A 25,560-nucleotide genomic window follows, 5' to 3' on the forward strand; every position below is an offset into this window, starting at 1 on the left:
GGCCAGTGTTGCACCGAAAGCTGTGACCTGTCAGAATGTGTGACCCTAGAGGGCGCTGTTCTTATTAACCCAGTCTCATAGTTTGTGATACTTGTTTTGTGTCATGTTGTATGTACTACAGCTGCTGGATTTTTGAATTTCCCTGAAGGAACACTCCCAAGGGATCAATAAAGTGTCTATCTATCTATCTATCTATCTATCTATCTATCTATCTATCTATCTATCTATCTATCTATCTATCTATCTATCTATCTATCTATCTATCTATCTATCTATCTATCTATCTAGTGAAATATAAGCTATGTAAAACGTTGGTCCATTGCGCAAATCGTATAAGTTTCTCAAAATTGGCACTGAAATGGTCAGATTGTTTTAGGTGTTTTTTAAAGGTGAATAACCAACCTAGTTACCCATCACAGGGAAATGTGTAGGCTCAGGCTGTACCTTTTCCACTGCAGTGCAATCATTTTAAATTGGAAGCAAACAACTTAACAATCTCTCAATTGCAGGGCTGTTTTTGTGAAACTATGTTTTCAGCTGTGGACCAACATAATTATTAAAACATTTCACTGTGAGACTGGGTCGTTATATGCTCACTACAGTCTATTGAAATCAGTTAAGAAATAAGAACAGCGCCCTCTAGGGTCACATATTCTGACAGGTCACAGCTTTCGGTGCAACACCGGGTAGCTCAGTTGGTTAGAGAGTGGTGCTATTTACACACTTTATTTCTAAAATATCAATGTGCTGGCTGTTTAGTTTTTACCACAACTTTGATAGCGAACGTGCTCCGATCTTTATAGATCTTTATTTTGGAAATGGCAAAAATAAATTCCATTTAATTCCTCACCTGCTATACTCCTCTCCAAACTGAATTTTGTATCAGCAACAGTATAAAATCATGATGCTATGGGTTTATTTGAATGCTGAAGTCATCACTCTTCACTAAATATGTAATAATATCAAACTCGACTGATTTTATAACCATAACATTTATTAGCTTTCGTTCTGTCACATTGTTGTGTACAGTAAAATAAAATCACTTCAGTTCATCGAGATGTACGGTGCATGTTTTCCTCTCAAAAGGTGGAAAAAGTAGCTTACTTTTCCTTTACATGTTGTAAACTTAATGGTTTACTGTAAACAGATCATGTTTAAGATTTTGTAGATCACTTACAGAGTTTCCCAAAACATGTCCAGTAGTAACTATAGGCTAAATTTCACCATCTTGCACCATTGACAATTATAAATCACTTTAAGTAAAAGAGACTATGAGTTTACATCGTATTGATTATACCCTCAGTTTACAAATGTTGCTCTGATCAATATAAGCACATCAGCATCACAACTCCACTCTGTTTCTCAAGGTCTTCGTTCCCCTTGGGCTGGACAGTAGTGCTTGGACATGAGAATGCAGATGGTTTTCCCACACTCCCAGCACTGTTGTTTCAAGTGTGAAGAACCCTGCTGGGTCTTCCTCTTACACACTGAACACCCATCTGCATTACCATTACCACTTCTTCTTCCTCTGGGTTTTTTCGTTGTTTTTGACAGAAGAAGCTGTTGAAGTTCTTTCTCTATGGTGGTGTCTGGTGCCTTTGCGATTCCTACCACCTCCACTCTCTTGGGGTCAAACACACAGTCCTCCTCCAGGCCACTGCGCACAGCTAGGAGGCCACACTTGGGAGGCACCCAAGCAGTGTCATAGCCATTTGCATTCCAGGACTTCTGCATAGGGTGGTTGTCCTGGTCAATTTTTTTGACGCGGCCAACACGCACACGTAATTCTAGGACCATGCGGTCCGTAATCGCACTTAACAATGGATAATTCGATGCCTTTTTAATATCACGACTGACATACACGCCCTTTCCCAGCATGCCATCAGATGACTGTTTAAAACCATTGGCAATTATGTGCCGTGCGCCGGCAATGCTGGTGCCGTGATACATTTTGTAGACGCCCCGTTTCTGGGGTTTCTGGAACTTCCCTAACTCCACACCAGGATTAGAGGCTCCATCGTCCACCACCTCCCACCCAGAGAACTGCACTGACATCCTGATCTGGGAATTTGGCTGATGGGGGATGTTGTTCAAGTCTATCAGCAGCTCTGTGAGAAGAGAATTCATGTGAATCATGTTATTATGTATCCAGGGTGTACGTTTTACTTAAGACAGACAGTTAAAGCAATGGCATGGAGCCACTTGGTTACTGTGGTTTTCCTTTATTTAGGCTATCTGATTCATTTTCACTTTACTTAAAATGTCCTACACACTTTTCCCTTCCAGTTTGTGGACCACATGCCTATTTTTAACTCATAACCCTATTGGGCCTATGCCAGGAAATTATATAGGCCTAGTGCAGGCCTATCGATCTAATAAAGGTCCCGACACACGATGCATCTAACCCGTGTAAATAACATCCTGCATTATCATACACACATCATGTTTTATGAATCCTATTGGTCATTTTATTAGTTTACAAAACTAATTTCTATGTACCGTAGGCCTGTATGGTATTATTTAATCATCATAAATCAACAACATAAAAATGTAGGCGCCTGGAACCAAATGTAGGAATAGATTATGTTTGTAACAAATCTGTGGGCCCTGAAGCTGTAACCACCAAAAGTGAAAGCATAGCTTTCTCACTTCATACACTGTTCCAGGGATCCAATTTTCCATGGAGGTTAGTTTGTTTTTTTGAGAATAAACCCTACACAAATGTTCTCTTTATTCTCTGACACACCCAACGCTAGCCTACATAATGCACCTTTAAATAGGATACAGTCTTTCAGGTTAAAACTTTAGTATCTTACCGTCACCGAGGGGTTGTTCTTCAGCTCTAAAGTTTACTTTCTGTTTGGTAGGTTTCTTTCAGTGATTTCATGACGTCACGACGGGCGTAGCCCACGGCCGGTTAGCTCAGTTGGTTAGAGCGTGGTGCTAATAACGCCAAGGTCGCGGGTTCGATCCCCGTACGGGCCACTTGCTCCTCTTATAACGATTATCTGTGGACATTTGCAGTCCATCCACACATGTGTAAATGTCTAGATTATCTGCTGTATGTTTTGCTCTTATTTTGCACTAAGCAATGGGAGGAAACAAGTTTTGAACACAACACTGTCATATAGCCTATCATATGGCGAACTTATGAAAAGGTATCTTGAACACATCAAGCAGTTAAGAAGCAACATTGCCACTATCTCTGGCCAACTGGCGAATGCATTCTGTGTTATTTCTCTTAGCTTTGCTTCTTCTAGCATTCCCAGTGTAGCCTGTTTGCTTATTATTATTATTATGAAAATGAATAGCCAATGGGTTGCCAGGTCTGTGTGACAAAACCATGGACAAAACCAGACCGATGGTCAATCAAAATTAGCCCAAAGGCCAAAAAAGTAGCCCCCTCCCCGACAAAAACAAACAAAATGCAAGTCATAATCCACTACCACCTTTTAAGTCCGACAACATTGCTATACTGGGCAAATAGTGATATCTATAAAGTAGCCTAACACCAACATACATTGAAGAAAAGTTGCTTCCCTCTGCAATAAATGTTTATTTGTTTATCCAATGTGCAATTATCTCACTGCAGTCTTTAACTAGGCTACAAAGTTTATAAATTATTGTATACTATGCCTATTTACTATTGTATGGACGATGTAGCCTAGTTTATGACTGAAAATGTGTAAAATGTCTTTTTCTTCTTTTTTACTTCACAATCGCACAAAACGTGTCATCCATTAGTGCACGTTCCATGCGCTGTTAAGCATTGTACACGCTGTCTCCATTAATTTATTCTGTCTTTTTTCTCTATTCTTTATTTTTTTCCCGTAGAACTACATTGTCTACTTACCGCCCGTCCTGCTTGTTTCGGTGGCGGGGTTGCTCCTGCTTATACCTTCCTGTGTGCTGACTCCCGAGGCCGGGAGTGACCTCACCCAGGGCGCGATAGACTGAACACGTGTATGTAGCCTAAAGGTACGGCCACACCAAGCGCGTTGGGTGCGGTAGAGGCGTAAAAAATCAAAATTTTTGCATAGGGAACCATTGGTTTAGGCGCGTTGATGCGTTACACGCGGTAAAGCGGTGCGTTGGGCGCAGTAGCCGCGTTACCAGCGCGCCTACCGCACCAATGCGCAAGTTAAATTTTTTTTACTTTTTCCGTGTAGTAGTGTGCTAATTCAATTCAAATTCAAAGAACTTTATTATTCCGTTAGGAACTTCATATGTGGAGGAGCAGCAGCGTATGTCCATACCCAACAGTACATACAATATAGCCTACAAACACACACGCGCACACACACACACACACACACACACACACACACACGCGCACGAGAGACACTCTCCACTTGTCGCCATTGCAGCGCCACCTTTGTGAAATGTAACCTGGAGTCAGTTTGGTAGAAGTTGTGTGTAGCCTACACAAATAGCCTACATTATTATTGTTTTTTATTCATATGTAACCAGGTGGTTTACTATCTGTATTGATTATACAAGTCTGTGTGAATGGAGTTCTCTGTTGCTGCAACCCTGCTGTTATGGATTTATTTGTACAGTAGGGGGCGGACTTTAACCATTAATTGTAGCGGCAGGCCTGCTGAGTGGCCAGGAAATGCTTGGAACTAGTACAGGAAGTGACGTAGGCTACACCTTTCTTCCATGGGCTACACTCTACTTTTCGTTGTTTTCTAAGTCCGACGGTGTGGATATTTCTTAAGTATTTTATATTATTTTAAGATGCTGCACAATAGCCGACTGTAACATAGTGGTTAAATTGTTGCCTATTTGATGCACTAATGAAAGACACGTTTTGTGCGATTGTTTTGATAGGATTCCTTAATGTTAAAGTCAGAACATATTTTGTTTTCTGTAATATGCCTGTAGCCTATTACAAAGAACTTCCGTTGCAGTGTTGTAATTGTTTCTGTGTTTCAATTTATCCCGGCTTTAAACATAAATATTAGCCTATTTGCATGTGTAACAGTGTAAATAATAACTTGGTTTTAATGTTAAATTCCTGTCAAACTTGGGACTGCAACAAAAGGTTTTTTGTGTGTTTTATTTCGAAAGTCTACAGCGGAAGTTGGTTTCACACTTCATGCTGGGCATTTTGCATGGCGCTCAGAAGTTAACTGCTCCTACGGTAAGTTGCTGCTCTGTTCGCTCGGACATTAAGTCAGTATTAAGTGAAAACTACGGTTCTTACGATGTGTAAACTATCAGCATGTGTTGTATAACATGCTTGACTAATGAGGCATCTGTAAAACCAGTAGTTTCGTTGTTTTGTGCCGAATTGTTGTTGTAGTGTTTGAAGAGTCTTTGGGCTAGCAGCCAACATGTGAGAATGTTTTAGCTAGTTACTTTCAGCACGAGGTGTACGTGACCTGTATGCTAATGCCAAGCTCGTCTTTTGTAGTGCGAGCGAGAACAGACTGCAAGGCCTTTCAATTAATTGCACACCGGTTGTGTTTGCTGTTCCATGTTGCAGGTATGTTTATTTGTACTGTTTTATATGCAATGTTATGTGTAATTCATATTTGAGTGCTCTTTTAAACCGGATTTTTCAATATGTTTTGGACATGTTGTTATGTTTTAATGCCACGAGATGGCAGTATAGGCTTTATTTTGGACTTGTGATTGCTAAAACTGAGTGATGCTCATACAGTACATGTGAATGCTCTGTTTTGATGTTAGACTAATGGTATGTTAGTTGAGCTAATTTTGAATGATGTCAATACAAATAATAGCATTTATATATTGACTGTTACTCACTATTACAGATCATTAGGATATTTTATGTTTTTATATTTTATTTACAAGTAAGTTTTTCAAACCAAATGTTACCACTATACGGTCAATGTTGGAAGTAACTGCTCTTACGCTGTTGTGCGAGCGAGAACAGACTGCAAGGCCTTTCAATTAATTGCACACTGGTTGCTGTCCTGAGGTTCATTCAAACAGCAGCAGAAGAATTATTACAAAGGTCACATGCAAAATATCTACCAAACCAACCTGCGGACAAAAATGTCATCCCGCAGAAACACTTAAAAGGTTCCCCAATAACGCTGGAAAATCGCGGACCTGGCAACCTTCTCTATGTGCCGAAATAGCTCAGTTGGGAGAGCGTTAGACTGAAGATCTAAAGGTCCCTGGTTCGATCCCGGGTTTCGGCAGTACTTTTCATCTATTTCATATCCACAGGCAGGATTATCGTCCAAGAGGTTATTTATAGGCCCTACCTAAGTATTGAGGGTGAAAGTGGATTTCAGTAAAAAATAAATAATTAAACGGAGCTAAATGAATATTGCCATAAATACAGAAAAATGAAAAGGCTATAATGAATATGCTCTACTTAAATTGATTCAGATAGTAGACTACATGTCTTACACTTATTTCTGCATTTATTTGTTTCCACAATTATTCAATTATATATTTTCTTTGTATGTATGCAAATGAGAAAGGTTGTCGGTGCCTCAGTCTCAAGCAGGAGTGGCCACACCTTTCAATGCTGACTATCAAAATGGCATTCATGGTGAAAATGATACATTTTGATGCATTGTGTTGAGGATGAAAGAATAACATAATTGAAAAAAAAATATTTTATACTGTAAGAACCAAATAAAATTGTTATAAATGAATGCCGTTTCGTTTTGAATGGAAGTCAATAGGGGGGGAAAAAATACTTAGGTTGATGTGTGTGCAGTAAAAGTGTCCTGCCTTGATTGTAGATGGTACAACGTTGTTGAGTAGAAATTCATAAACTAGGTTATTTGGAAAAAAAATAAAATTATCCCAGCATAAATATTTAACATAAATATTAGCCTATTTGCAAAATATCTACGAAACCAACCTGCGGACAAAAATGTCATCCCGCAGAAACACTTCAAATGTTGCCCAATAACGCTGCAAAATCGAGGACCCGACAACCTTCTCTATGTGCCGAAATAGCTCAGTTGGGAGAGCGTTAGACTGAAGATCTAAAGGTCCCTGGTTCGATCCCGGGTTTCGGCAGTACTTTTCATCTGTTTCATATCCACAGGCAGGATTATCGTCCAAGAGGTTATTAATAGGCCATACCTAAATATGGAGGGTGTAAGTGGATTTCAGTAAAACATAAATAATTAAACGGAGCTAAATGACGATTAGTCGCGTTGGGCTTGACCTGACGTCACATACATTGGCACGGTTGGAGAACAGTGTACACAGAGGCTGAGAAACACAGAGGAGGCCGGTGCTGTATGACAGCCGCTCGGGAATAGAAGACGTGGGGAAAGTAAACCAGGAGAATGGACTTCCTGGTTTATTCAGTGAATATGTGCGGCTGTGCTTTAGCCGATAAACTAAGTTGGCGCCGGATAGCATTAGTGAACTCACCCGGTTGTGAGCGGGCGGCTAGCGCCTCATATTATGAACCCAAACATGACGGCTATGTCCAGGGAACTTTCACGACAAGTACAGCGAAGCACCAGTGTTTATCTACGCCAGCCAGGGTCCCCTGTCACAGCCAGGTAGGGTAATGTTGGCTACTTGCCTTTATTTTGTGCCGCCGTGCACCGATGCTGCAGTAATGTGTTTATGTAGCTGCCTTGCTGTTTGTATGAATTTCCGAGCGGCGTGAATATGCAATGCTGTTTTAATGCTATAGGCTATTTGTGCTGTTCAGTTGCTGTTTATTTGTCTTTTGGCACAGTTGTTGGCCGTGTTGTTGTTGTTTTTGTGCGGACATGCACGCAGTTGTGTTGTGTCGGGTCGGGTCTGATTGCAGCCATGGTTGATTAGGGGAAATAAATTATCGGGAGGGAGACTAGGCACGTTACGCGCGTATAACCATTTTTGACACAAAATTATCAAGCATTAAACAGTTAAGCTGCGTTACGCGCGTAAAGCGTGTAGTGTGGCCGCACCTTCAGTCTCAAGCAGGAGTGGCCACACCTTTCAATGCTGACTATCAAAATGGCAATCGTGGTGAAAATGATATATTTTGGTGCCTTTTGTTGAGGATGAAAGAATGACATCATAGAAAAAATATTTTATACTGTAACAAATCAAATTGTTATAAATGAATGCCGTTTTGAATGGAAGTCAATATGGGGGGAAAAAAAGTCCTTAGGTTGATGTGTGTGCAGTAAAAGTGTCTTGCCTTGATTGTAGATGGTAGGGGAGAACGGGGTAAGTAGGCACACTTTTTACTCTAGTGAGAATTGCTCATCACCAAAACATCTGTCAATAGCCATTCCTACATTAAATTGAAGCTTAAGGTGTTGGCTAGAAATGTGTGTCTCTCTTTTTTTCCAACTTATTGTAATGAAGAAGTAATTTACCATCAAAGACACTCTGACACATTGTGACAACCAACCCCATCAAGGGGTCGGTTGTCACACACTATGGGGTTGTTTGTCACAATGTTATCTTAATGGGAAAAATCTTAAAAAGAAGGCAAGGAGGCAGGACCAAATTTGAATGTTTAATTGCATTGTCAAGTTGACAAATAGGCCTACATAACGTTCTGTAGCCTTGGCAGCTAGTCTAGTTTGGGATGCACTGGGTTGTTTTGATTTTGTTGCCCTTTTTTCTTTTGCTTGCTAGCTGCCTTTTCCTGCTCTATTATTTCCTTCTCTGGGGTGTCAGTGAGGATACAGCTTGACAATTTCTTTCGTTATTGGGTTCCTTTTCTGGCTGCAGCCTTGAGATAACATGTGACAACCAACCCCCCAAAAAATTTGACGACCAACCCCAACTTGAATTTCTTGCTAGCATCAAGGCCAACAACCATCTGACAACTACTTAGCTTGCTAACCACAATCTAAACTATAGTTTACCCTTCACACTTTCTGAGGGTAACAAGTGTTTTGTTATAAACCCATTGTGTAAAAGCCTAGAAGAAAAATACTGAGAAGCAAAATATTTGGAATTTGACATGAAAAACACAAAACATCCTCTCACCTGAAATGCAGCAGTCGAACTCCAAGGAAGTCTATGTATGTGACCTCTGATCCCAATTCTGGACCTTTTTTATATCAACATTTCAGAGCTAGCGCGCTCTGGTGGCGAGATATAACGAATGTGACATCCAACCCATGTGACAAATTACCCCGTTCTCCCCTACAACGTTGTCGAGTAGAAATTCATAAACTAGGTTATTTGAAAAAAATAAAAATAATTAACATAAATATTAGCCTATTTGCAAAATATCTACCAAACCAACCTGCGGACAAAAATGTCATCCCGCAGAAACACTTAAAAGGTTGCCCAATAACGCTGGAAAATGGCAGACCTGGCAACCTTCTCTATGTGCCGTTGGGAGAGCGTTGGACTGAAGATCTAAAGGTCACTGGTTCGATCCCGGGTTTCGGCAGTAGTTTTCATCTATTTCATATCCACAGGCAGGATTATCGTCCAAGAGGTTATTAATAGGCCCAGGGCTCAACGCTAAGGTTTTTTTTCACTTGCCCGATCGGGCAAGTGGGTCTGAATTCTACTTGCCCAAAGTCAATTTTGACTGGCCCCTATAAAAAAAATGTTTCTATTAGTCGTGTTCAAATAATTGTTATATTCGCTCTTTATTGACAATGTATAAACAAATCATGGACAGTATTATAGATGAGTTAAGGGTCATACTGAAAGTGGAGGCTATTATTCAAATTGAGTTGGAACATTTGTAATCTTTTTTGTTTCTAAACTAGGGCTGGGCGATATGGGCCAAAATCAATATCTCGATATTTTTTTACTATATCTCGATACACGATATATATCTCGATATATTTCAAATCTCTTCTAGAGCACATCCTAAATGCTCAATTTAATTTATTTTTTGCATAACATCACACCAGTAATATGATTTAAATAGTCCCTGCAAAATGTGCCTGCACTAACAATGCATTAGGCTACATGAAACATGTTTATATTCTTTAGTGCTTTCTATTGAAACAATTTGAAACTTGCACATGGCAAAGAGTTTGCACATTGTATTGATTATTCCACATCCTTCCACTCCCATACAATGGATCCAGCATTATTTTATTTGGAAACTGTTTTTTCCATCTTCTGTTAATCTGTAAACTGAGAACACTAATTATGACTCATTACAACCACTCACTAATTGTTTATCACCACTAACCCCCTGAAGATAGCAGCCACACTTTAAATGCAGAACAGGTTTTGATCCATAATAGTAGTCTGTGTATAAAATGCTCTGACTGTATAATGGTTACTGTCGCTTTAAGAGCAGTTGCTCCCTGTCTAAGTTAAGTTTCGTTTTCTGCCTGTTAGTCCGAGAGAGAGATTCATGCAAGCGCAAACAGCAGGTGGCTCATCGTCCCTCTGTTACCTGCCTTATTGTTTAATTCTCCTGTATTTAGTTAATGAAAATAAAACTGTAAGACAATCAGAGGATTTCAATAAATACGGCTGAGAATTAAATGGGATGCCGTGGTTGTGTGACGTTGGACCAAAAACTCCCCCGGCGCTCGTTCGCTTTCCTCTCATAAGGACCAGGCTCTGTACAGCGGCCCCTTATGCTGTCAAGCGCCCGTCTACAAAAAAGGTCCATGCTATGAACGACAGCCGCCTTCGCCGTCTTTCGCGCCCCCTCCACCCGCTCGTTCGGCTGTCATAAGAGCAGAGCCCTCGTCTTTTTTTCTCCCCCTCTCGTCGTTGTTTTCACATGGCGATAAAAGTAAACACTCACAGGGCACAGACTACGTCACAGGTGCGCGCCCAGGAGACTCTGGTTGGGAGGGGTGAGTGAGTGAGTTGCCAATGCATGTGAGTCTGTGAGGCAGAGAGCCACAGGAAAGAGCGAGAGAAGCGAACACCAGCGAGTTTGCCGGTGGCGGTGGCGGCTAAAAATAACACATTACGTGCCAATTTGTATTCGATGGTCGCGATAGGGTCATTTTATACATCCCCTGGAGCACATCTCCAGCCCTATTCTAAACCTAACCTTTTGTTAATAACTGCAAACGAGACATGTTTTATGCAAACAAAAATCATGTAAAGAACTTTAACAGCACTTATTTTTATTTGTTTTACCTTATTCCTTTTACAACAGCAATTCTTTAAAACTTCTTTCTGCAAAACATTTTTTTAGGCCTACAACAATCTGTTTTAAATTTATTTTAATTTTTTTACTATAGGCTATCATTTTAATGTGTGTATGAGTGATTTTAATTTGATGAAAAAAAAAATTGGCTCAGGACAGCCCGTGTTTTGAACTCTTTTCCAGTAGCTTACTTTTAAGCTTCCACTGCCTGTTCCTCTGATAACTGTTGCTGATGTTTGTGTTGAACTGCACATTAACTGGTAGGCTACTAGCAGCAGAGCTAACGTTAGCATCCTCGCAACTATTAGATTCACGTTGGGTGCATAATGCATTTAAAAAACGCGGATATTTTCGCTGCTTTTCAGACGGTCAGGGTCGACTTCACTCCATTTATAATTTACTCATTGGCTTTTGGACTTTCTGTCACATCAACCTACTGCGTGTAGTTCTCTTCTCTACCTCTCTAACTGGGTGTGTGTGCTCACCGGTGTTGTGCCGAGTCTGCGCGTGTATGTGTGTATCGGCGGTGGAGCCCCGCCCCCCCTTTACAAAACGGAGCAGAGAGGAGAGATGCAACGTAGCAGACACTACGCGCACACAAATGAGCGTTAATGTAATAATTAGCACCAGTTAAATATGAAAATAAACCATAGATAGATTACTTGTATTTGGCGATTAAAAAAAATAAAATAAGAAATATGATTTTTTTTTTATTATTCAAGAATTTCAGCGGAACCTCCCAGTTGCCCGGTCGGGCATGCCAGTTGTCATAGTTACTGGCCCGACATGGCATTTTACTTGCCCCGGGACGTCGGGCAATCCTTATTGTTGAGCCCTGAGGCCCTACCTAAATATGGAGGGTGTAAGTGGTTGGATTACAGTAAAAAATAAATAATGTAACAGAGCTAAATGAATGCTGCCTTAAAGAGCACCTATTATGCTTTTTCAACTTTTTTGACCTATTCGTTGTTATAATGATTAGTCATGTTTAACCATACTAAATGGGATTTCGTGCTGTGTCATAATACACAGGCTGTTATAGTAATAATCTGGTTTGTATCAACTGTTAACCAATGGAGAAAATCCTGCGACATCACTGCTTTCATTTACCAAAAAAATAATCTTTAGAACAATTGTAAATTGCTTGTGTCGGAAAATGCTAAATCTTAAAATAGCTAGGCCTACAATTTAATCGTGTTACTTGACAAAAATAAATAGTAGTAATAACATGTATTATATAACATTGCAATTCAAAGATGGAGTTAATTTTTTTAACTTTTTAGATTGCACAACATTATTAGAAAAATCTTACACACAAATATCCAATGTCTGTTATCAATTTGCCTAACATTTCTCAAAAGGCATAACAGTTCCACTTCAAAGATAATTTCTCAGATGTCCAAAGACTGATATATCCAGACGGTGTTAATAGCTGTGGGCTCATAGAATAAGATGTGAATAAACTCAGTGAGGAGAAGAATTCATTAACACAGTCACTGATGGGCATGCCTCTCGGTTTTTCAAAAGAGTTACACTCGAGCTAATGCTTGGGGACAGGTGTGAAGGTAACAAGGGCCTCCTCTTCATTTGATAAAGTCACACGTCACTGAGCTGTCACCTTGCTGCAGATGTATCTGATATCCTTCTGAAGCTTTTCCTTGTCAAGAAGGGATTTGATGTCACCTATCTGCCTCAGGGACTCGATGGCATCATACACAGACAGGAACCCTATCCGAGAGAGAAGGAGGGTTTGCAGAGGATCACAAGACAACATGCATGACTCTCTGAATACTGCTGTTGACTGACTGAGTTGTGCAGTGCTAATAACTATAACGTGAGCTTTTTTATTGTTATTCATGTCAGTTACCATGTGCAATTTGGTGTTGTACTAACAGTTGCAAAGGCCTTGTTATTTTTCCATTTTCTTTCAGTACCTTTTATGAAGTAAGCTTGTAGTTTGCTCTATCCCTGTGGTCCCTTTACCAAGTCTCTTTACATGATTTACATGGCTATGATCCCCATTATTAATGTTGACATCAATGGGTAGTTAAGAACAATGCCTGAAGTGGGAATTGTTCTTAATATTAAATTTCTTCAAATAAGTAATCTTCAGTGACTGACTGACTGTGCGGTGTGGAGGGGTATAACTTTTCCAGATGATGGGATATTAAATCACTCTCCTTCTCTTTCGGACTAACGGCCCCGTCTTGTCGCGAACATTTACAACATTCATCAATTATGCATAGCTTTTTCTCCCCTCCAGTTCCATCCCCTTCCATCTTCACATCCCATACTTAAAATAGAGTGAAGGATGGATGGATGGATGGCTCTCTAGGATGAGCACGCTGGCTGAGCTGTGATTCATTTCGTCATCCCCTATACTCTTATTCACTGGCTGAGACGTTTTACCTCTTTTTGCAATTTCTCTACACTTTAATGAGAGCTTGAGAGAGGGGGCGAAAGACAGTGTGGAAGGTTTGAAATCTTGTGCCACGGCTTCTGGGAAATTGGGCTTCCAGTTGAGCTTCTGCAGTGAGACAGGGATGGATGTCAACTGCAGCTCCATGCAGAGCTGAGCTGCTGTACTGGATATTTCCTAGACAGCTGTGTATTGCTATAGCTTGTCCTGTGACCTATTATAAGCTTTGAGGTATAGCTTGATGAAGAAGCTGTAGCTCACACCCAACGTATGTGAAAAATATATTTACGTACTGTATGTAAATAATGATAGACACCTCATGATAAGAGAAACACAATGCGCTTGTACGCTTAGGTTTTCAAGATTGTTAGTAATACAAATCTGTACAAATGCAGCTGCTGGATGGAACCAAATGATGTGTGATTTAAAAAGCTCCGGAATTAGGCACATAGACTGCATTCTCGTGCCTAGTTCATTTCATCCTAAAGTAATTTTCCGTCATTAACTGGGATATCAACTATCTCATTTGTGGGCCAATCAAATGAACAGTATATTCTAGAGGTGGGCATAGATTAATTTTTTTAATCTAGATTAATCTAGATTAATTTTGGAATTAATCTAGATTAATCTAGATTAAAATGGCTCATTTGAATTCATTCATAATGTGTGTGTGCTCCCTAAATAATGACTCAAAGTAAGTCTTTGAGAACGTGTTTCTCAAGCCAGGTGGCGCATCAGACCAGGGGCTCATCTCCTGTTTCCAACATGCATCACAAACTGCTTGAGGAAGCTGTTCTACTATGATAATTGGTGATGAAAATAAATAATGTTCAACAAGATGTTACTTAGTAACGCGTTACCGGCATCGGACCTCTTTTTTCAGTAACAAGTAATCTAACGCGTTACTATCTCCAAACCAGTAATCAGATTAAAGTTACTCATCAAAGTCACTGTGCGTTACTTTTTCTGTAATTTTCCTTAGTGAAACATTTTACATAACTGCACAAATGACTGCGATTGCGATTTTATGTAAATAAATGTGCACGCATGTGTCTCTAGAGACTTACTTTTTTTTTTGAAATGCTCATAAATGTGTGCTCTACAAGTCGCGGGCCATATTAAATCATCTCGCGGGCCGGATCCGGCCCGCGGGCCGTATGTTTGACACCACTGCTCTAAACGCACCAACTGCTCCAACCGCTCCTCTCGTCTTTTTGGTAGCGCCCCTCGTCTCTGTCATGCAGCGTGTGTGTGTGCGCCTGTGTCTGTGTCTGTGTGTGTGTGTGTGCAGCAGCATTACGGCCGAACTGTGGCGCAAAACAAAGTTTCCCCCCCGATGAAATATAGCGTCTGCTATGGGGATATTTAGGATTCGGGTACGGTGACGTTGACGTTGAAGAGATAGAAGTGTTTAAAACTTGGAAACTTATAGTCACGTGGCGACCGGTGTCCACACACACCCACCCTGCGTTCCAATACCCGATTGTGTCGTGGGCAAGTGATGGAGAGAGAGAGCGGCGGGTGTGTGAGAGAATAAAGGCTCCTCAAGTGTCAACAACGGCCCCCGGCTATTAGTATCTCCCCTGAGCCGAACAGGAGGTGGAATAAGAGATTAACGGCGACATTTTTTTTATCGCCGATAAGAGTTTTGCGTTAACGCAGCACGTTATCGCCGATAACGGCCCACCACTAGTATATTCATAGTCACAGTAAAGTATCCAAGGTCACTACAATTTATGACAAATTATTACACTCTGTCCTTTTTCCCCCTCTCTCTCTCTTTCAGTATCTTTTAAAAAAAACGTTTCTGCACGGGGATGTTTTTCCTTGACGTATATGGTAAAGGTACATGTAGCATGTTGTGTGAAGTGTGTGTGTTTACTTTCCGACAGGGATCACTCACCTTTGTGGTATTCCTGTTTGAGCAGCTGCAGTTCCTGATAAAGGCTGCTCTCCACCGAGGCCACTCTCTCACTGAGTTTGGATTGGGATCGTTTCAGCCGATCGGCATGGCTGCGGTCAGCCTGATCAAGCTGGGTCTCAAGCTTCTCCACTCGGGCCTCTAGAGCACATAGCCGGTCAGCCAATCTAGACGCTGCCTTCAACTGAAACACAGAAATGTCAAACTTAAAGTACTACACAACAGTTTTCCAACCCACACAATGTATGTAAGTATTTGTTAATATTTCAATTGTGTTTTCTGTGGGATAAAACAAGACAAAGTTGCTCTTCATCAAGCAAAAATTCTGTGGTGAGAGGATAAAAAGTTTGCAACATTTCTTCTGACTTCTGAAAATTGAGGAAATGGCAAAAATAAACAGCTGCTTTAGTGGGTGTGTAGTATGCCCTTGTGTGGCACCTTAATTAACTCACTCATCTTGTTTAATCGTATTTTCTTTTAACATTGTCAGGGGACTACAGATGAAAAATAGCCTTTTGGCTAATTCTGGCATTTTTAACCCATGTATGATCATGTGTTTTATTAATTTGCACTGTCCCCTTCTTAAATAAACTGAATTAAATGGACTCATACAGCACTCTCATTGTAAGCCTGCAGCTTTCTCAGCATATGTTACACACTCAACTCTCACTTTCCTACTGAGTCACACCTTGAAATGTTTGACTGAGCCGTGCACATTTGAACAACACACACCCATTTGATGTCTCTTGCAGATCCCTATACAATGTGATAGTTGAGTCATGGAAACCTTTATTGGCAAATCAGATTAAATGTACAGGCCTGTGCAGTATTGCCTTGGATTACTAGTTTTTGTGGACATCCCTGCAAAAACTGTGGGTCAGGCTGACAGCTATACGATACCAGTTTGTCCTGCTGCTGTGTGCAGCGTTCCGAAGAGCTGTTGAGTTGTTGTAATGTCCACTTCCTAAGCGAATCTGTCTGCTCCTTGGCTTCCTTCAGTTCACTTGACATCCTGCAAAGTCAGGAATAGTGAGAAGTCAAATAATGTAGTGGGCTTAACATTGCAGTACAAATGCAGTCACAGGTGAAAGTTATGAAGATGACATAGAAAATGCCATTAGTAGATTACATTTTATTATAAACGTCTACAAATGCATGCAGAAGAAAGAAAGAAAAAATGCTTTATGGTCAGCTGGTTGAAGCTGTTTCAAAGTCAGCATTGCCTCCTCTATTTGCTAAATCAAGGTGAGACTTTATCAGTACCAGCACTGTTTCTTTTGCTTTTCTTGATGCCAACCTCAGCATACAGAGCACTGTTAAACTCTGCAGTTTGCTACAGGCAGAAAAACACACAAACATACATATGCTTAAGTCTTTAGATGTTGGGCGCTCCGGTTGCGTAGTGGATAGAGATTGTACCATATTGGCTCCGGCCTTCGTTGCAGTGGTCGCGGGTTCGAGTCTGACCCGTGGACCTTTACTGCAGGTCATCCCCCCTCTCTCTGTCTCCCCATTTCATAGCCATACATTACCCACAAAGCCTACTGTGTCAACCATGTTCAATTTTCTCGGATCAAAGCAGCAACCTTGGACATGCTGATTGAAATATTGTATGGCACTGTGTGCTCAGAAGGACAGCATACACTGTCTCACTGGTTATTTCTCTCTTGGTATTTTTTTTACTATGCATAAAACATAATGGCACTTCTATTGACCTTTTTCGGAAATGAGAAAATCAATAAGGCAAAGTTGTGCGTGTGTGTGTGCAAAACCCCAATACATTTCAGACTCCTACAAAGGGATCTAACTAAAGATTTGCTTCTTCAGAGATACCTCATTTATAACCCGATAAAGGCTGGCTAATCCTGTTAATGGTGACAGACCAGGTGTACACTTTACAACAGGACAGCTGGTTTGGGTGTGTTGGATGAGTTTACCTAATACGGCCTTGTCCCTGGAGGTTTTTGGCACTTTGGGTATTGGTTTTCATTTGTGGAAACCATGGGCACCTTGATTGACACGTCTTGTTCCAGGCTTTGAGCCCTTAAAGGCTGTTGCTAATTTGCTGCTCACAAAAGTGGCCTGACAGCAGTTGGGACTCTAGCCATAGATTAAGTGGTCAGTTTCCTTCAAAAAAAATACTTTGAATCAACAGACAAGGCAGGCTGAGTTGAAAGAGTGAACAAACAAAGACTTCTGGAACTATTCCCAAGATATAACGTTATTTTGTCCTTTTCTGTTATCATAATTTTCCTGTTGAAGATACATAGACTGTGTCCCTTTTCATCTATTTTTATCTAGTGTACTTTATTTTTTAACAGGATCAGTGACCTGGTTCCCATTACAAATATGCAGCATTGCTAAATAGAGCATATTCATCATTTGTGTCTCTCCTCCCTCCATGGTAAATCTGTGATTAATTTTTTCATATTGCTGCCAATTGAGATTAGTTATCAGTGGAGTTAGTAAATCAATTTAACTAACAGCTTTTCTGTGCCTCTGGCATCCATATTTTGTCACAGCCAAAGGCTGTAAAATTCTGAGCTCGAAACAGATGTAGAGAGAGTTAGGACTAGTGGTATTATTGGAGAAGTAAAGAAGCATCTTGTAGATTCATTTTATTATTTGGGAGAAAAGGACATAAACTTGAAGAGCCCTGCTGAAAGGCAAATTAGCCAAAGCAATCGCTGGCTGCACACAAGCAACTCACTGAATACTGAATAGACTTCAAGGAATTAAAGTCTGGATAAAACTATGTAATTAAAAAAACAGCAACCTCATGTTCTGTCCAGAGACCTTTTAATTTATGATATTACACGAACACTTGCAGCCCAATTCCCTGGTGACGTCTGCATGCATCATTACACACTAAACTGCTGTTCATTTACAGAAGCACCACTCTGCCCTATAGTTACTCCATGAAAAGTTAATAAATAAAAATCCAAAATAAATCCGACTGATACATACCTTAATGGCAACCCAGGTGTGTCAGTTTCGTGCTTACTATTAAGATATAGCCTTACCTGACTTCTAGTAGTTTAACTTGTGTATGCATATCAGACATGGAGCTCTTTTGGCCCTGGGAATGCTCTGAAAATGAGGCATCCAGTTTCTTCAGGTCAAAGTTAATCTGAAAACGAAAACACAAATGCTGTCATGTGACTGAGACATTTTGAGGTGCCCGCTTCCTGATCTGACTTTTACCACTTCAAGCTGATGGAGCCACTACACCATTACTAGAGGCCAGTCTGACTTGGAGTACCAGCGGCCGGTGACCCACTTTCTCTGCATTTTCAATTATCTTTATGGTACATGCTTGACCACCGCACCACAGCTAATGTGCTGCCATCGCAATGATTTACCACCTTGTGCCATCAACAGAACTGAGTGCAAGCTGAATCAGCGAGTGTGTGTGTTGAAGTCAGTTGCGGTCGGCTTTAGATTTGTGATGGAGAGCATTAGAACATGTGACTTACTCCCAGGTCTTTTTTTTAAATAGGTTTTAGTGGTTGCTTCACTTAGTTTACTTGACAAGATCAGTCTCACTCAGCAGCAATACGCTCTAAATCATCTGCCACTGTGAAATACCACAAAATACATCCACAGTGTATTTTGTCAGAAAATTATTTTGTCAATGCAGGCAGCATTTAAATCAATGTAGGCCTACTCCCTCTATTACATTCACATGAAAAAAATGATTCCTTATTGCAATATTCAAATGAATCCCAGGCTCAACACTTTGTGTTTGTGATAATACAGCGGAGGGGTAAGGATTGGGTTAGGGTTGCAGATTGTGCTTTAGCCTACTTTTCTGGAATGGTGTAATTTAATAAATATAGAAAAAGATAAAGAGTTCTCAGTCATGTTGAGACCAATGTTTTTTTTTGTTTTTTGTAATTTTTTATGCTTTATTGTTAGTGAGAAGAGACCGGGGTGCAATGGGGCAGAGAGGGGAGTGACATGCAGAGAACGACCACAGGCAGGAATCGAACCCGGGTCGCTGCTGGGCCCGGCGGGGGGGGGACGCCCTACCAACTGAGCTAAGGGCGCCCCGAGACCAATGTTTTTAACTCGAAACCATACATGTGCGCATCATGGTGGTGCTGGGAGAAAAGGGAGGAGATCCCTATTGTTTAAAGGACTCATCCTATGGGGAGCGTGAATATCTGTGGCAAAGTTCGTGAAAATCGAGCCAGTAGAGATTGAGATTATTCAGAGGATAATAAAAACCTTGACCAGCTGGCAGCATTAGATGGGGGATTACCGAAGTAGGAAGGGTTCATCCTCATCCGCACAGTTAATGTATGTAGGCTATTAAAAATCATCCTTACAGAATTGTTCACACATGTCCCTTTGAAACAAAAATATCACTAAAGGAAAAAGGCATGGGGTCACCAACATCATTGGTTTCTTCTGATGACCATGAATGTCTGAACAATACTTATGCATGATCCACCCTTCTGTAGGCTATAGTTGAACATTGGTGGACTGATGAATTGACATGCAAGAAAAGATATTTGAACAGGTATAAATTTTCATTCATTCCACTATCCGTTACTCTGTTGAACTCAGGCCGTTAGTAGAATGCCATTTGTAGATCTGTATGTATGTATGTCTGTGTATGTATGCACTTTATCATTGCACTGTCAGCACTTGTGTGCTAGGCACTGTATTTTTCTATATAGTATTCTATTTTTCTACTGTCTTGTTGTGTTATGCAGCAGTCTGTACGTCTAAGACAAATCTCCTTCGGGACAAAATAAAGTAATCTTGAATCTTGAATCTTGACATACGTTGCGGTGGACTGCACTTACAGTATATAGTAATTTGATACCAAAGCACTTTACATTGTTTGCCTCTCATTCACCCATTCATCCTTCAACTGGGTTGCATCCTTGGAGCCATGTTGCTATCATGGCTAAAAAATAAGCAATGATCATCCTAGCTTTGCATTACAGATTTCAGAATGTTCCCAGTTTTGCCAAGTTTTGATGTCTTGATCATGGCATTGATAAATGAGAATTTTGAAAAACGTCAGTAGTAAAACAAGTTTGTATCAGACCATTTGCTACTGAAGACATGGAAGATTTTCTTGTTGGCATTGGTGCTGCTTTGAGCATAGCTCCGATATAAGCTAAACTGCTGCCTTGGGTTTTATTTGCCAAAGCCTTTGTCAGCAGCACTGATGCATTGTCTCTCACCTTGACTTCCAGCTCTTGGAGCCTTACATCCACAGCTGACCTGAGCTGTGCCACCTCCTGATGCAGTCTAATCAGCTGCCGCTCCCCGGAGCTCACAACCACGCTCAGCTTGGCGATGTAGGCATCACACCTGAGATAATAGGTGAGGAGACGGAGTGAGTGGGATGAGAGGAAGTTAAGGAAAGGTGTGAAGACACAGAGGTGAACTAAAGGTTGGAGAGAACGGGGAGGAGGCGCTCTACCGAGGCACGAACAGTCCAGACGCTAGACAAAGGCAGATAGATGGAAAATAAATCAGCCATCTGCCCTCGTCAATACTTTCCTAGACAAGCTAATGGAAGTCAAAAGAAGGCTCTGCTGAATCCTAATCAGTGACAGTTTATCCTTTTAAATGCAGAACAAACACATTTGAATGTTCCAGCAAATACAAGTTTGTATCTGTTGATGGATAATTTACTGATAATAACACAGGCAAACCAATCAAGTAAGTAAACTGTAAATGATCACTTACACAATCAGGACAATAATAACTCTCTTCCATTTGTTGGGGGTGTGGTGGTGGTGGTGGGGGGGAGGGGGGGGGGGGGGGGTAGGAACATACATCATTAGTTTGTTGAGTAATAGGCTATATTTCCTCTCACCTCTCTGCCTGCTCTGCTCTGCAACATGATGTGCACAGAATGCCACTGCATCTTTGATCTAGTGCTGTAATGAGATGTAACATTATCTCATAGGTATTGACCAGTAATTCAAGGGATGCTCAGCCCGGTTACAGTAGCTGCACAGCAAAGGCACCACGCCTAATGCAAGTCCTCTCTGACCGAGCAATAAGATGATAGCCCTCTCCTCAGCAATCTGATCTACTTAAATAAGCGTTATCTGCACAGACACAAAATAACCAAAATGTGCTAGAGCGTGTTTAAGCTTCACTCTGGTGTAAACTAAAGAATTAATGTGGGTCTGTGTGTGAGAGTGTGTGTTCGTGTTCAAGAGTGGCAAAAGCGATGCCACCGCGGACTGAAAACTATGAGAATGTGAAGAGCTGCCGGACAGCATGCAGGCTGCACAATTTCATGTCATTAGGGAGAGAAATACAAGTTGGATATCGGCGAGCAGAGTTAATCAGCCAAGGCACTTGTGCATCAGCCCCGGGTTTAAATGATTGTACAATTCCACCAAAGAGTGCTTTGGAGGAAAGTTTTAATCTGCTTGCACTTGGAGGTAATTGCATTGCTGTATCTGTGCGGTTTGTATCTCGGACAGTGTGTGTGAATTTTGTTTAACCCCGGTCTTGGTGTGACTACCTGGATACTCTTCCTCTCAGGTCTCCAATAGCAGCCATGTTCTTTTGGTCCAGGTTTTGAACAGCCACTGTGGTTCCAATGGTGATGGAGTCACGTTGGGCGATCTGTTTCTCCAAGGCCTGCTCACAACAAAGGGAGCATATTTGTCTTCTCTACAAGTTAATATGAAATACTATTCAGATGCGGAAATGTACAAATAAAGCATTTAGTATGTGCACACATTAGTTTATTTTTGAACTGGCGGAAGGAAGGGACAGACAATAGTGCGTTATTTCCCTTTCTGTCCATCTTTTTTAACCATTGTGGCCTTGTGGGTGAAATAGCCACATGTCCTTTGAGGAAGATAACTTCCGCACATTAGCATGGATAATGTAATGGGATCGGCTATTCACGGGTGTGCAATGTATCTCTGATACTCCAACATGAAAGAGACGACCCTCTGGCTTATAATGGGAGCAAATATTGACTCTGATGTTCCCTCCATTTGAATGTGCAGCATATTCACTTCATGGCTTAGCTTATTACTCTTGCATGTACAGAATTAATTGGCATTTGTGTAATATTTCAGATAATAACAGACTTTCATCATTGTAATGGCTCTCACGGTTGGCAGTAATGAAGTCATTTGTGTGCTCTGTTTCTATAGGGCAGTCATCAAAGTGCGGCTTGAGGTTCTGCTCGGTCAAAGAGGACTCCAAAACACTAATTTAATACATGACTCAAATGTGTCATGTGTCAATACACTTCCCTGTAATTATTTTGATGGCTTTTTTCAGAGGTAAGTGCATAACTTGGCAGTATTTATCTAACCACACAGTGTGTACATTGTTCGCTTTTTGCTTAAACGGACAAAATGTTCACAAGCTGATGGTGCAGAGGAGTCCAGCAGGTTTTGCTCAGGCGCTGCACCATTCTGTCAGCTCTTAACAAATTGTTTGTGGTCATGTGTCATGGAGCGTGTGTGTGTGTGTGGGGCACATCAAAACCGTTGAAGAGAAGAGAGGAATGAGGATCACAGACAGACCATGGCTTTATCCAAGATAATGAGACGTTTAAGAAAAAAAACATATACAGTATATACTAATATGCATATAACAGCACCTTCACTATCTTCCAACTTATATAGGCCTACCTGTATGTCCATGCTCAGCTGCTTGACAATGTGCGTGATAGTCAGTATGTGATTCTCCAGCAGTTTGCGGGAAAGTGCCTCGACCTGGACGGAGCCCTGTGTGGACCGCAGACCTGCCGTCGCCTCCTCTTTGATCCTGAACGCCTCCTCCAGCAGCACTGCCAGTGTCTTCTCCTGAACACTCAGACGACCCTCCAAGACATTGTGCCTTAGTCAGGAGTGTAAACAGAGTCAGAAAAGTTTAGAAGCTCACTGTAAAATGGATATTGATCAAAAGTAAAGTTGGCCTTTTCTATTCTTGCAACGGAGGTATACATTCAGGGGAAAACAAATCCTTTTACAGTATTGACTCAGAGAAGCCTTCATCCATCAAAACCATAATGAAGGAATGAGGTGCATTTGGATTTCATGCCCTCAGGTCTGCTCCAAACTAGCTCTCTCATTATTTTACATCAGGTCCTTGTGCATGCTGTGTCACACTGCCTGATGCAACTGGGGAATAAGGATCCATTTGATCAATGTGATTGACAACGGGGATTGAAACCTTGTTAGCCGTATCCAACTGAATGTCCATCCCATTAGCGATAGGACTTGCTTACCTCTTGGAAACAGATTGGATTTTAGAAATACATTTGTGACCCAAAGGAACATTAAGGAAGGTAGAAAATAGTAGTTTTAAAAGTATTGTAGTTACTTACGGTTTAAATTAATATAAAATAAAGTAATTCATTAAGAAAAAGTACCTTGTGGAATTTTGATAGGGCGGCAACTTTGTCTTGAGTGACATTCTTGTCTGAAAAGAAAACACAAATTGTATTGTGGTGTGATCGAAGTTATTTTATTTTTTTAGACAAATTCGTATATTGCATTACATGGGTCTTAATGAGATGAGACCCATGTAATGCAATATAATTTGTTCCCAAAACAATATATTAAGCAGCTATTTTAATTTTTCACATTTTTTAATACTTACAGGCCTGTGGTTTTCCGCAGCCGGCTGTTGAGAGCCTGTGTTTGTGTTGGTAACTGTGGTTTCCTACAGTGGGCTCTGCCTCTGCCTGAACTGCCGGTTTGAATAATGTAATGTGAGAAGGGTGCATTGTATACTTGGTGAGGTATAGCTTAAGTTAACTCAGCAAACCCTAACATAGAGTGTGAACTTAAACTCTATGAATCATGTAGCTGACAAACTGACCCATCCACAGGTCAGCAAAGTCTCAAGGCAATAGCTCTCCAAACATCACAGTCAAGAAGCAACTCCAGTAGGGTCCAGCTGCCTGGAAGTACATCTTTCTAGATTTTCTATGAAATGGTGAATTGCTTTTCTCTGAGAAATTATGATAAGCTAAGCAATTTTCCCTTCCAACATACAGGTGTCATTTGGAATATTATTGTAGGACGCACCTCCTTTTCCCTGCGTTGTCTTAATCACCATATAAACAAATAGCACAATCCTTATTGGCTTTATATTTTTTTTATTTAAATAGGTTTTATTGCATTTTTCACCTACAAGGGAACATTTCAAGAGAATAAAAGACCCTTAAAAATTATTCTAACAGTAAGTGAGCCAACCCCTGCGGCTGAAGCAGGCTGAGGTTGGAAACTGGGCACAGGAAAGTATACACGGATATTGGCCAAATCATAAAAGGCAGCCGCTCTGTATGCCATCCCTCTGCAGTTTTACTTCACACAATATAACTAGCTATCCATTGAACATTCTGCTTTTCTCTTACTGGATGAATGATGACCAGACAACAACTGAGAAAATGGTCCTCATCATGTTTTATTTGACCAAGACCTTAAATATGTTATCATACAGAATGAGTCAAGTTGTTTTGGTAGTGCCATTGTATTGCATGTGATGGCAGCCAGCGGAAGAACATGATTCAGAGTTTCTGTTGTCTGTTAGTGGGCCTCGTGTCAACAGGAGCGGGGATCATTAAGGAGAGGCGTGCTCACTGCAGACTCATCTGTTATCGATGCTAGCCCAATAGAAGAGCCAATGGTATATAGCTGAAAGGTATTGTCTGGCTCGCACACTAACATCTCCAGCTACTTAACTAAATTAGGGGTTCAGGGCATTTTGCTGCGATGCTGTCAGATCCCTCCTGGTGGTAATTAAAGTGATTTACTTTGTTGGATGGATGAGATATCGAGTAAAGTGATCCCAAGCTATACACAATCACTTGTTATTGGCTTCTCGTCCCACTGTATATGTTTGATATTCATCCAGATGACTCATATGACTATAGGTCAGAAAATAGGTTAGAAAAGTTAAATAAAGCGCTTTTTGATGGAAGTCTATGTTGCATGAATCACAACCCACTTGTTATTTTATCATGATTAGAAGGTCATGGCCAGGAGCTAACAACAGAAGGCGTTATTAGCACCACTCACATCTTTATTGTCACTCCCACAAGTGATACTAAGGTCATATAACCTCATCTCACATGAATAAATGTCCATGCAAGCAGCAGTTGGACTCTTGGTTCCTTTTTATGCAGTTATTATGTTATAAACTGCATCCCACTGCATATAT

The 25,560-nt window shown here is 40.8% G+C and overlaps 2 protein-coding genes across 2 annotated transcripts; both read right to left on the bottom strand.

The window, feature by feature from the left end:
* Nucleotides 1–987: 987 nt before the first annotated feature.
* LOC307268521 (uncharacterized protein) lies at nt 988–2,857 on the bottom strand. The gene is made up of 2 exons (XM_080051185.1): nt 2,817–2,857; nt 988–2,108 (listed from the first exon to the last, which is right to left on the bottom strand). Exon 2 carries the CDS (start codon nt 2,053–2,055, stop codon nt 1,363–1,365), a length of 693 nt encoding a protein of 230 aa, XP_079907311.1. The 5' UTR covers nt 2,056–2,108; nt 2,817–2,857; the 3' UTR covers nt 988–1,362.
* A 9,790-nt stretch (nt 2,858–12,647) lies between these two features.
* fam81b (family with sequence similarity 81 member B) lies at nt 12,648–23,808 on the bottom strand (the record flags this gene model as incomplete). The annotated part of the gene is made up of 8 exons (XM_080034941.1): nt 12,648–12,772; nt 15,367–15,568; nt 16,285–16,396; nt 18,408–18,514; nt 20,586–20,715; nt 21,890–22,008; nt 23,022–23,229; nt 23,765–23,808. 8 exons carry the CDS (start codon nt 23,806–23,808, stop codon nt 12,648–12,650), a joined length of 1,047 nt encoding a protein of 348 aa, XP_079891067.1.
* Between the last annotated feature and the right edge of the window lie 1,752 nt (nt 23,809–25,560).

The sequence above is a fragment of the Ammodytes marinus genome (genome assembly GCF_949987685.1).
Source record: "Ammodytes marinus genome assembly, chromosome: 2".
NCBI lineage: Eukaryota > Metazoa > Chordata > Actinopteri > Uranoscopiformes > Ammodytidae > Ammodytes > Ammodytes marinus.

Coding starts and splice junctions, on each gene's coding strand:
- LOC307268521 (XM_080051185.1), bottom strand. CDS start 2,055: ATGTCAGTGCAGTTCTCTGGGTGGGAGGTGGTGGACGATGGAGCCTCT.